The sequence below is a fragment of the Rhinopithecus bieti genome, unplaced genomic scaffold (assembly GCF_001698545.2).
Source record: "Rhinopithecus bieti isolate Rb0 unplaced genomic scaffold, ASM169854v2 scaffold_15838, whole genome shotgun sequence".
Taxonomy (NCBI): domain Eukaryota; kingdom Metazoa; phylum Chordata; class Mammalia; order Primates; family Cercopithecidae; genus Rhinopithecus; species Rhinopithecus bieti.
In genome coordinates, this window is record NW_016808928.1 from 3,188,464 (window position 1) to 3,201,853 (window position 13,390).

The following is a 13,390-nucleotide window of genomic DNA, read 5'->3' on the forward strand; positions in this document are numbered from 1 at the left end:
CTTAATATAACACAATAAATAATTAGTAACAAAGGGATGTAGATTCTACGTATCAGGGAAGGTGGTGAAAGGCAGCAGGTTTTGCTGAAGGAGAGGGCGCTTAGACTACACATATTTTGAACTGTAATCATATATTAATATATAATCTTGTGCTCCAGAGAAAACCAAAACATAAACTTTTTGTTCGTTTTGGGTTTTGTTTTTGTTTGTTTGTTTGTTTGTTTTTTGAGACGGAGTCTGGCTCTGTCGCCCAGGCTGGAGTGCAGTGGTGCGATCTCGGCTCACTGCAAGCTCCGCCTCCCAGATTCATGCCATTCTCCTGCCTCAGCCTCCTGAGTAACTGGGACTACAGGCACCCGCCATCAGGACCTGCTAATTTTTTGTACTTTTAGTAGAGACGAAGTTTTGCCGTGTTAGCCAGTATAGTGTCAATCTCCTGACCTCGTGATCCACCTGCCTCGGCCTCCCAAAGCACTGGGATTACAGGCGTGAGCCACCACACCCTGCCCCAAACATAAATATTTAAAAGTGAATGTGTAATACTTTGTGGGACTAGGTTAATGTAGTATTTTGAGGAATATTTATAGCTTTCAAGATACTTATCAGGAAATAAGAAAATAAAATACTGAATTAAACATTTATCACAAGAAATTGGAAAATAACAGCTAGATCAAAGAAATAAAAGAGAGAAATAATGAAATAATGAAAACAGATGAAGAAGACAAAAATCCTATTCACTTGTACTTAAAAACCAGTTTTAGAACCATTCCAAATCAACATTGAACTTACATCAATAACCAAACTTCTGAAATTCCGTCAATCTGCAAAAACCGCACTCTACAAAAGTGAACCAATCTCTAACCCCTCCTACTTCTGAAAGTTTGTCATCTATTAACTCCATGTTTCCCCAAATCTAAATAAGATGAGTTCTCTGTTTTGCTCAGAAAGACAGTCCTACAAACACAACTCCCTCTTGTTTAGCAAGCAGTCCGTTCAGCTATTTGTTTCAGATACTGAGTAAAGTGTTTTTCCTTTTACACTATATATCTGAAAGATATTTCTACTCCTTTCCATATGGGGACAGTTGCAAGGATGTTCAGTGCAGACTTACTGTGATGACAAGGGTTTGGAGGAAAACAGGATGTCTATAACTGTGTAAATGGATATTTTGAAATTAATGGTTATACACATTAAAGTAAACTGCAAAAGTCAGAAACAACAGTTCAGATATACACATAGCAATATGTATAAATCTTAAAAATGTAGTGCTTGGTGAAAAAGATAAGAAATAGGATGAGCTATATACACGATATAATGCAATAAAATTTGTTCCAAAAATACAAGATAACTACATAATACACATTTTGTAAGAACACATAGAAACAAAAAGATACACATTTCACTCAGAATGTTTGCCTCTGGGGATGAGGTAATGAGAGTGAAGAACAATAAGGGAGTACAGTGGAGTACAGGAAGGTAGAGTAAAGTGAGCAAACGAGAGTTCAGTGTAAAATATAGTATAAGGTGTAAATTAAGGGGAAAGTGAGGGGAGAAGAGTGGAAGGGAGGACAGAAGAGCCTAGAGGAGGGAAGGGGGGAGAAGAGTGTAAAGAAGAAGGAATTGGAAAGAAAGAGAAAAAAATGAAAGGGAGACAGGAAAGAAGAGGAGATGAGGGGAAGAAAGGGAGAAAAGGGAGAGGAAGGGAAAGGAGTACAAGAGATAGAAAAGGAAGGGAAGAGAAGAGGTGAAGAAAGGAGAAGAGGGGAGGAAAGCAGGAAGTTGAGAGAATACCCTTTTCTGGAATAATGTTGTTAATGGCTTAGGAATTGAGGAATCTAATTAACCTAGTCTTTGTCACCTGGAGTCTAAAACATGACTAAAACATAATTTCATATATTTAATTAAATAATGATTGCAAATGTGTATAGATCATAACAAATTGGTACAAAGTTATTTGTTTTAACGTACGTTCTAAGGTTCAAATGAGATATTCTCTGGTTTCTTTTATATTCGGACATAAAAGTATGTCCTCCAAAGTCTATTAACATCAGGGAATATCTTCCCCTTTAGAAACTGTATGAAAAGCTTTGACTAAACAACACTTTTCATACAAGCCTTTGGTAGAAAAGCACAAATAAACTTAACTTGCTGTTTTTTTGAAAGGCAATTAATTAAAGAAAATGTACAATGAGAAATGATTCTTATCGTAACTGTTTATTAATGTGTTCCATTATAATATCTACCTAGTAATGTATTCCATGGCTTTTTTGCATATTTCATGCATACAATGATCTTTATATGTGTTTACTTTCTTTCATGTACTTAGCATGCATGAAATGCAAAGGAGAAAAATAACAACAAAATACCTTTGTCTTTTTATTAAAACCATGCTCTATATTTTACCTTAAATTGTGTAGCTATCTATACGTAGATTGTACATTTATGTATAGGTTTTATCTATAAATGAATATGTTACTTTAAAGTAGTCATCATGGGCAAAGTCTCTACTTGTTCAAATAACCACACTATTGGCTAATTTTTGATAATCCTCTTTTGAAATTGTCCAAAAAATGTTTTATGTACTCTTTCTCCAGAGATATTTTCTGTATTACTTTATTTTTCCATGTCTCATTTTGTAAAAGTAAAATGTATACATGTTGCACTGATTGAATACTTCCCATTTCACAGAATGAATGATTTTCACCTGTTCTCCAAATTAAATTCACTCATGTATAATGAAAATGTAATACTATTGACACTAAATCTGAAGATTATCTGACAGGCAAAAAAAAAAAAAAAAAAAAAAAAAAAAAAAAAAAAAAAAAAGTAAACCAACAAAAGTCCATGATCTCCTACAACAAGTATCTGCATGATTCCTTTCTGTTTATTTCTCTATAAATACTTGAATAATAGTGCATTAGTAAACAAAATAAAACAAAACAGTGATATTCTCTTAAAATCACACATAGTCATGATTTGTAAAACTGTGTAAAATTTAGTTGTCACTTTAGTTCATCTACAAATATTTTTTGGCTAAATTATACCAAAATAATGGTGTTAGATTGTAACTTAAGAAAACAGGATTTTGAGAAAAGGCTTAAAATGTCTCTAAAAAGTCTAGAGTCTAATGTTTTCACGTCTTAAAATACATAAATGGTTAAAATTAACTTTTTTGACTGTTTCCAATTAAATCATTACATTATAGTAGAGGATGTAGAAGTTAGTTTTTTAACCTAAACAGAGGAATTGGAGATAGTTTTAGAAATCATGTTTCCATAAATCAGTTTTGAATTACAGGCTGCCTGCATCAAGACTTGAATTTGTTGTCTGTCCTACTACTCTTGATTTTCTTTTTTTACTCTAAATAAGAAAGGCACTAGGAGATTCTTAAAGATCATTTTCTCTGCTGCTATCCCTAGGCAAGAAGGAGGAATTAGCCTTGTAACCAGATCCTTTTAGTCTCTGCATTTAATTTTAAGCAAGAAACCAGGAGACTAAAGATGTAAGACTGCCATAGAACAGCAGAGGGCAGTATTTACTCATGACTGAACCCTCTCTGGGCACAGAAAGTTTTAGGTTTGGGGGGATCCTTGCGGCAGAAATGTGTGACATATGCCCTGTGTTTGCATTGTTTGGCTTGAATTCTTATTTTCTAAGTTGGTTCCCTTAAAGGGGAAAAATATCGATCTGATTCCTAGTAACGTTTTCTTCTTTTAAAGAAACGATGCATGCCACCACAAAAATTAGCTGCAGTGAATAGTGGGTGAGTTGATCTGAGTGCATTAAGTGGCATGTGGGTATTTTTAAAAACTTAAGCTTAAATATTATTTATTTATTTCTACTTTCTGGTATCTATTTCTCCCAGACTGAAAAGCAAAATAAAACTTTATTAGAATTCCTTTGACTAAAAAAATGTGGAGGTGGAAATACTCCATCAGGGATCAAAATTCCCAACTAACTTTGCAACAGGAAAATACCTCCCTCTTTTCAAAGGGCTGCCATTATTACTGTTGTTGAAACCCTAAGGTTTGGGCTACTGGCACCTGGAATCCAGTTGGGAAAGAAAACAGAACACTGAGTTCCCCTGGCCTTTCCTATAGGAGGAAGTCCAAAGTGCCTTTGGTAGTTGGTACCCAGGCCTCCTGCCCCTAGTCACTTGGAAGGTGAGGGAGAGGGGCAAGTGAGTGGAGATTTAGAGTTTAGCTCACTCTAGACAGCAGGGAGCCCACTGTGTAGAAAGAGGAGGAAAGGGGAGGATTTGGTTTGGATTCTGTGCTGTGGGATCACATTGTATGGCAGCTCTCTGCCTTGCATAAAGAGAGAAGGGGCAGGAAATGGTTAAAGCAAATCTGCACTGTGCATTCCCAGACAGGCTTTGCTTAATCCTTCCTCCCCGCTTTAACAGACCCTCACCCCCCGCTTTTCTTTTATTTCTCTCGACCCCCTTACCCCTGAGTTATTACTAGCATAACAACCTAACGGTCTTCCCCCAGACCCTGCCACTAAAGTTATTTATCTGCAAACCTGACCCCACCCCCATCTATTCTGCGGCAGCCTTTTGCTGTTATTGCTCTGACGCCGGCCAAGATTTGGCCGAAAAGGAAAAAAAAAAAGAAAGAAAAGAAAAAAAAATCACCCCCCTTCTTAGCGCCTCCGCCTCGCTGTGCTCCCATACCAGACCGCCTACAGCCCTCCGGGAGGCTGAAGTGATTAGCATCCCGAGAAGCCAGTCGGAGGCCAGGCAAGGCGGAGGGCGCTCGCGGTAAGAGTGCCGGGCGGGGCTGCTTCAGCTCTGGTCCAATGGGGCTGGGACGAGGGAGGGGCAGAAGGTGACAGGACCGGGAGCTAGGGGGAGTCCGGGCGAACTAAAGTGCGGGGATCAATGAGTGGCGAGCAAAGTTTCTGAGTGCTGCTCCAGCTCCTGGTCTTCCCTCCCCCTCTGTTTGTGTTTGGGCGACGCGCTGTGTGTGTGTGTGTGTGTGTGTGTACGTGTGTGTGTGAGCATGCCTGTGCGACTGGGAAGGGGCGGGGAGAGTGTGAGGGACCAGGCGGGAGGTGGAAAGGGGCTCGCGGAGCGTTAGCTCCACTGCGGTCCAACCTTCGGCCCGGGCCGGCGAGAGAGAGAGCGCTGACAGGCGCCGTCCGGAGCTGCGGAGGGCGTCACTACAGTCCAGCGCCTACTTCGCCGCCTCCACTGCCAACGGTGAAGGAGAGGGAGGCACCAACCACCCCCCGCCCCAAACAAAAAGCCTTGTGGATTACAAAGTGAAACTGACACGGGACAATAAAAGCAGAGATAGCGAGGGCAGGGGCGAGGCGCGCTAGAGTGGGCTTCCGACTGGGGCCGCCGGAGAACGACCCCCCTGGCATGGTGAGGGGAGGGCGACTCCGGGACCGCACGCTGTTTCTGCTCGGCCCCTGCGAGGCCAAGAAGAAAGGGGGAACTGCGTTCGACTTGGATGTACAAATAATGGGTCGGCAGGCGCCCCGGCAGAGGTGAAAAATGCCGAGCAGCCCAGGCTGTTGTTTGTGCCGGACCACTGGCTTGAAGCCGCAACAGGGGCGGCGGCGGCGGCGGCGGCTGCTGGAGGGGAAGGGGCAGAGCTGAGCGCTCCCGGGTACGGGAGCCAGAGCGCGAACGCTAGCGCTTGGAACGCAGTTCCCGAACTGCCTGCGCGCAGACGCCGCCGCCTGGGCCTCAGCGGCCACTGCCGGAGCCCTATTGGAGGGGTGTTGCAGCGTGGTTTTTGAGGAGTGGGGACTCCAAGAATTCCATTGCCTCCAGCTTTTGGGAAAGGAATTCGATTCTCCCGGTTCCCCACCAACCCTTCCCCGGTGCGCAGTTGTGCTTGGACGTTTGTTCCTCCCTCTTCACGTTCTTTGCTGCGGGTAAGTTATAAAGTTTCTGAAGACCGTTCTTTGCAATGATTCCTCATATACCTTAGATACAGGCAACTTCTCCCAACTCTCATCCACCTGGGTGAAAACGCTCAGACTATCTGGATTCAAAAACAAAGTAAAGGGGGAATATATAAGAAGCTTGAGAAACTTTTCTGGGAACTCAGCTCACGGGAGTGTCCCGCGGAATGCCTTGCCGCTTTTCGCCACAGCATCTCTCTTGCACTCCGCGTCCAACTGGCTACCTAGAGTCTTTTGCTGATGCTACTTGCTTTTGCTGGATTGGAGGTCCTTTGAAATAGCAGAGGTCTCAGACCAAGCCGTCGGCTGAATCTTTGCTGGCGCTCCTTAATCCCTGTAAATATCATTGCGTTTGCTTCACCCTTCCTTCTCTTTATCACATCGTTTTAGGGAGCCAGGACCATGGACTTAGCACCAGACAGGGCTACTGGCCGCCCGTGGCTCCCGTTGCACACTCTATCAGTATCTCAGCTCCTTCGAGTATTTTGGCTACTGTCATTGCTTCCGGGGCAGGCCTGGGTCCACGGGGCCGAGCAGCGCCAGGTGTTCCAAGTGCTGGAAGAGCAACCTCCAGGCACTCTGGTAGGCACCATCCAGACGCGCCCCGGCTTCACCTACAGGCTCAGCGAAAGCCACGCCCTGTTTGCCATAAACAGTAGCACCGGAGCCCTGTACACCACGTCCACCATCGACCGCGAGAGCCTGCCCAGCGACGTGATCAACCTGGTGGTCCTTTCCAGCGCGCCCACCTACCCCACCGAAGTGCGAGTGCTGGTGCGGGACCTTAATGACAACGCCCCCGTTTTCCCGGACCCCTCTATCGTGGTCACTTTCAAGGAAGACAGTAGCAGCGGGCGCCAAGTCATCTTAGATACCGCCACCGACTCGGACATCGGCTCAAACGGTGTGGACCACCGCTCCTACCGCATCATCCGCGGCAACGAGGTGGGCCGCTTCCGTCTGGACATCACCCTGAACCCGAGCGGCGAGGGAGCGTTCCTGCATCTGGTGTCCAAGGGCGGGCTGGACCGCGAGGTCACGCCGCAGTACCAGCTCCTGGTTGAGGTGGAGGACAAGGGTGAGCCTAAGCGGCGGGGCTACCTTCAGGTAAACGTGACTGTGCAAGACATTAATGACAACCCCCCGGTTTTTGGCAGTTCTCACTACCAGGCGGGGGTGCCTGAGGACGCGGTTGTGGGCTCCAGTGTCCTCCAGGTGGCGGCGGCGGACGCGGACGAGGGCACCAACGCGGACATCCGCTATCGCCTACAGGACGAGGGGACCCCCTTCCAAGTGGACCCTGAGACGGGGCTTATCACGGTACGGGAGCCCCTGGACTTCGAAGCCCGGCGCCAGTACTCGCTTACGGTGCAGGCGATGGACAGAGGCGTGCCTTCCCTCACGGGGCGCGCCGAGGCGCTGATTCAGCTGCTGGACGTGAATGACAATGACCCGGTAGTGAAGTTCCGCTACTTCCCTGCAACCTCGCGCTATGCCTCGGTAGATGAGAACGCTCAAGTGGGCACCGTGGTGGCTCTGCTCACCGTGACCGACGCAGATTCTTCCGCGGCCAACGGGAACATTTCTGTGCAAATTCTCGGGGGCAATGAGCAGCGCCACTTTGAAGTACAAAGCAGCAAAGTGCCGAACCTGAGCCTAATCAAGGTGGCCAGCGCCTTGGACCGGGAGCGCATCCCTTCCTACAACCTCACAGTTTCCGTCTCTGATAACTATGGGGCGCCCCCTGGCGCAGCAGTCCAGGCGCGCTCTTCTGTGGCAAGCCTGGTGATTTTTGTTAATGACATCAATGACCATCCTCCTGTCTTTTCACAGCAAGTGTACAGAGTGAACCTGAGTGAGGAGGCGCCTCCGGGAAGCTATGTGAGTGGGATATCTGCCACTGATGGAGACTCTGGTCTCAATGCTAATCTACGTTACAGCATCGTCTCTGGCAATGGACTGGGATGGTTCCATATCAGTGAACATAGTGGCCTCGTGACCACTGGGGCCGTTGGGGGCCTGGACCGTGAACTTGCTTCCCAGATTGTACTGAATATAAGTGCCCGGGACCAGGGAGTTCACCCCAAGGTGTCCTATGCCCAGCTCGTAGTAACTCTCCTAGACGTGAATGATGAAAAGCCAGTATTTAGCCAGCCAGAAGGGTATGAAGTGTCTGTGGTTGAGAATGCCCCAACAGGGACAGAACTGCTGCTGCTCAAGGCAACTGACGGGGACCTAGGTGACAACGGAACAGTGCGCTTCTCCTTACAAGAGGCAGAGACTGACCGGAGGTCCTTCCGTCTGGATCCTGTGTCTGGGAGGTTGAGTACTATTTCCTCCTTGGACAGAGAAGAGCAAGCCTTCTACTCCCTGTTGGTTCTGGCCACAGATCTGGGCTCTCCTCCTCAGTCATCAATGACTCGCATAAATGTGAGTCTTCTGGATATAAATGATAACAGCCCTGTGTTCTACCCGGTCCAATACTTTGCTCATATTAAGGAGAATGAGCCTGGAGGTAGCTACATCACCACTGTGTCTGCCACTGACCCAGACTTGGGAACCAATGGTACTGTCAAATATAGTATATCTGCTGGGGACAGGTCTCGGTTTCAGGTCAATGCTCAGAGTGGGGTTATTTCTACAAGAATGGCCCTAGACAGAGAAGAAAAAACAGCTTATCAGTTGCAAATAGTAGCTACTGATGGTGGCAATTTACAATCTCCCAACCAGGCGATAGTAACCATCACTGTATTGGACACTCAAGACAACCCACCTGTATTCAGTCAGGTTGCCTACAGCTTTGTGGTTTTTGAGAACGTGGCGCTGGGATATCATGTGGGTAGTGTGTCTGCATCCACCATGGATCTCAATTCCAACATCAGTTATCTCATTACTACTGGGGATCAGAAAGGTATGTTTGCTATCAACCAGGTCACTGGGCAGCTTATCACAGCAAATGTGATTGATAGAGAAGAGCAATCGTTTTATCAGCTGAAGGTAGTTGCCAGTGGGGGCACAGTGACTGGAGACACTATGGTTAACATAACAGTTAAGGATTTGAATGACAACTCTCCCCATTTCCTTCAGGCAATAGAGAGTGTAAATGTGGTGGAGAATTGGCAGGCAGGTCACAGCATTTTCCAGGCCAAAGCTGTGGACCCTGATGAAGGTGTCAATGGCATGGTACTCTATAGTCTGAAGCAAAACCCCAAGAATCTATTTGCTATCAATGAAAAGAATGGCACTATTAGTCTGCTTGGGCCTCTGGATGTTCAGGCTGGCTCCTACCAAATAGAAATCTTGGCATCTGATATGGGTGTCCCACAGCTCTCCTCTAGTGTCATCCTAACAGTTTATGTCCATGATGTAAATGACAATTCACCAGTGTTTGACCAACTTTCTTATGAGGTCACCCTTTCTGAGTCAGAACCTGTGAATTCTCGATTTTTTAAAGTACAAGCTTCTGATAAGGATTCAGGAGCAAATGGTGAAATTGCATACACCATTGCTGAAGGAAATACAGGGGATGCTTTTGGCATATTCCCAGATGGTCAATTGTATATAAAAAGTGAACTTGACCGTGAACTTCAAGATAAATATGTTTTAGTGGTTGTTGCTTCTGACAGAGCAGTGGAACCCCTTAGTGCTACTGTGAATGTTACTGTAATTTTGGAAGATGTAAATGATAACAGACCTCTCTTTAACAGTACCAATTACACATTTTACTTTGAAGAAGAGCAAAGGGCTGGGTCATTTGTGGGCAAAGTAAGTGCTGTAGATAAAGACTTTGGGCCAAATGGAGAAGTAAGGTATTCGTTTGAAATGGTGCAGCCAGATTTTGAGTTGCATGCTATCAGTGGGGAAATTACAAATACTTATCAGTTTGACAGGGAGTCTCTTATGAGGCGGAGAGGGACTGCGGTGTTTAGCTTTACAGTCATAGCAACAGATCAGGGGCTCCCTCAGCCTCTCAAGGATCAGGCCACTGTACATGTTTACATGAAGGATATAAATGATAATGCTCCCAAATTTTTAAAAGACTTTTACCAAGCTACAATATCAGAGTCAGCAGCCAATCTGACACAAGTTTTAAGAGTATCTGCCTCAGATGTTGATGAAGGTAATAATGGACTTATTCACTATTCTATAATAAAAGGAAATGAAGAAAGACAGTTTGCTATAGACCTTACTTCTGGTCAGGTAGCACTAATTGGCAAATTAGACTATGAAGCAACACCTGCCTATTCCCTTGTAATTCAAGCAGTGGATTCAGGGACAATCCCCCTCAATTCAACATGTACTTTAAATATTGATATTTTAGATGAAAATGACAATAGCCCTTCATTCCCTAAATCAACACTCTTTGTTGATGTTTTGGAAAACATGAGAATTGGTGAACTCGTGTCCTCCGTTACTGCAACTGATTCCGATTCAGGTGACAATGCTGATTTATATTACAGTATTACTGGGACTAACAACCACGGAACTTTTAGCATTAGCCCAAACACTGGGAGTATTTTTCTTGCCAAAAAATTGGACTTTGAAACACAGTCTTTGTATAAATTAAATATAACAGCAAAAGACCAAGGAAGACCTCCTCGTTCATCTACAATGTCAGTGGTTATTCACGTGAGGGACTTTAATGACAACCCTCCTAGCTTTCCTCCTGGAGATATTTTCAAATCTATTGTTGAGAACATTCCCATTGGTACATCTGTGATTTCAGTGACTGCACATGACCCTGATGCAGACATTAATGGGCAACTATCCTACACAATCATTCAACAGATGCCAAGAGGCAACCATTTTACCATAGATGAAGTCAAAGGGACTATATATACTAATGCTGAAATAGATCGGGAATTTGCTAATCTCTTTGAGTTAACTGTAAAAGCCAATGATCAAGCTGTGCCAATAGAAACTAGACGGTATGCTTTGAAGAACGTGACCATTTTGGTTACAGACCTCAATGACAATGTCCCAATGTTTATATCACAAAACGCCCTTGCTGCAGACCCATCAGCTGTGATTGGTTCTGTTCTGACAACAATTATGGCTGCTGACCCAGATGAAGGTGCTAATGGAGAAGTAGAGTATGAGATCATCAATGGGGACACAGACACCTTCATTGTTGATCGTTATAGTGGAGACTTGAGAGTGGCTTCAGCGCTGGTGCCTTCACAGTTGATCTACAATCTCATAGTTTCAGCAACAGACCTTGGGCCTGAAAGGAGGAAATCAACCACTGAATTGACCATCATTCTTCAGGGCCTTGATGGACCTGTTTTTACTCAACCCAAATATATAACTATTTTGAAGGAAGGAGAACCCATTGGCACAAATGTGATATCAATAGAAGCAGCTAGCCCCAGAGGATCTGAGGCCCCAGTGGAGTATTACATTGTTTCAGTTCGTTGTGAAGAAAAAACTGTTGGACGCCTCTTTACTATTGGACGACATACTGGTATAATTCAGACTGCAGCCATTCTGGACCGGGAGCAAGGAGCATGTCTTTATCTGGTGGATGTTTATGCCATAGAAAAATCAACTGCTTTTCCCAGAACACAGAGAGCAGAGGTAATGATTTTGTAGTCATTTATTATTTGTTGATGTGCTTTGTAGAAAGATCATTTTCTATTTACTCTCTATAATTGTTTACCTTCATTGTTTATTGTTAAATTTATGAACAGGAACAACTAAAAATGTTCTGTCACAAAGACTAACAGAGAATTACATAAACTCTAGTTTTAATCTTGGTTGCAACTAAATAATAAACTTTCTTTTCCCTATATATTTTACTTTATAGCAATCAAATGTATAAGGCTAAGGAGAAATATTTAGCCATTTCAAAGTGGAAAAAAATTCATTTATCTAAGCTAAATTGCTGAGGTAATCTAAATAACACTCAGTAAGTAGGTCTACTAGAAGATGGGCAGTTTCAGAATTAAGAAGACCTATTCCAAAATGAAGAGCTTTGGTAGGAATCAGCATTGTACCATAGCTCTTCAGGAAGAGTGGCCAGGGAGGATGGGCTGACAGTGTACACCAGGACAGTATTAACTTTCACATCCTCAGCAGTCTTGGCAGTTTCTTTATAGACAGTGACTAATTTTAATGTGCTGAGCCAAGTTTTGGAAGATTCCTGATTTCATCTGCCTTAACATTTTAGACACTGTCTTCTGACTTAGGATAATCCTTCCTTTTCCCTCTTAAACTAAGGCATGCAGTGTGCTGTGAATAATCAGAGACTGGGGCTGTTTCTTGACAATACTGAGTTCAATGCCATGGGATAGATACATGTTGTTCTGTATGTTGGTTGGTAAGAAATTAGTGTTTGATAGCGCAAGCCAAAAGAATTCCAAACTTAGCCTTCCCTGGAGTGTATTTTAGGCTACTACCTCCTTGTATCATTGATTTGCTTTTTAATTGAACTACTTTCAATGTTATTTTGATGATCAACTAGAAATGATATAGCTATACTCCAGAAAACTCTTGTTTGGTGTTTCTAAGTTCATTCTTTCCCTCCCCAGGCCCCTCAAAGACATTCTAGTGTCACTCAGCCAAAAACACAAACATCAAATGTGGTTTGTGATACTTGGCAGTGACCCAAACACAACATGCTAGTGAAATTGAGGCTCATGTGCTTGTTTTCTTGCTGCTTTTCTTTTTTGGGGGAGGAGGTGGGGATTTTCTTTATTTTAAATGATAATTTATTATTATTATTATATAGTTTTGTATCCTCTGTGATTTTTTTTCATAATAGTTGGTTATGTCTATCTATGGATGGGGAAGAATATTTATGGCTTAGAGGACCGTATTAATTAGAGATATAATTCTAAGGGGAATTCAGTTTCATCTTACATAGCACTGAAAGGATTTCTAAGCCAAATATCTTCTTTGACCTAATTATTTTTTAAAAAGTTTAGTATAGGGCTTATATGTTGAGCTATTTGGTTTAACTCAGGCCATGATTTATATGTAATTGAATTTTGATTTGAAGTTATCCATCTCCTAAACCCACAATCGTGTCTTTAACTTTCTTCTCTGGAATTAATTCTTAGATGAATATATTTGATTAGTTTGAAAACCAAAATATTGATTTGAAGGCAGGCAATTAAGTCATTCCAGACTTTAGATGAATTTGTTAAACTGTAAAACAGATTACATTATTAGATGCTCTTGTTTGGTTCACTGTAGTACATTTTATTAGAATACTATGGAGAATGAGAATAAATGTTCAGTTTAATCATTAGATTTATCGTATCTTTTTTATTTACCTATTAGCTATGCAAAGATTGGCTCAGCATAAAAGTATTAAATAGTGCTGCCTCTGCCATAGGCAAGAAAATTAAAAATATTTATAAGTAATTTTGTTATTAATAGGGGATGAACTGTTTATTACTTTTTATAAGTCAGGTAACACCAATATGAAAAGTTATTTATATTTACTGTAGTCTAGTCATTTAAAAAT

The 13,390-nt window shown here is 43.2% G+C and overlaps 1 protein-coding gene across 1 annotated transcript in view; it reads left to right on the plus strand.

Moving 5' to 3' along the window:
- The first annotated feature begins 5,823 nt into the window (after positions 1-5,823).
- FAT4 (FAT atypical cadherin 4) overlaps positions 5,824-13,390 on the plus strand; it is a 197,104-nt gene continuing 189,537 nt past the window's right edge. The window contains 2 exon segments of the mRNA XM_017887855.1: positions 5,824-5,889; positions 6,310-11,496. Of these exon segments, the coding sequence (XP_017743344.1) occupies positions 6,322-11,496 (5,175 nt within the window). The 5' untranslated portion in view covers positions 5,824-5,889; positions 6,310-6,321.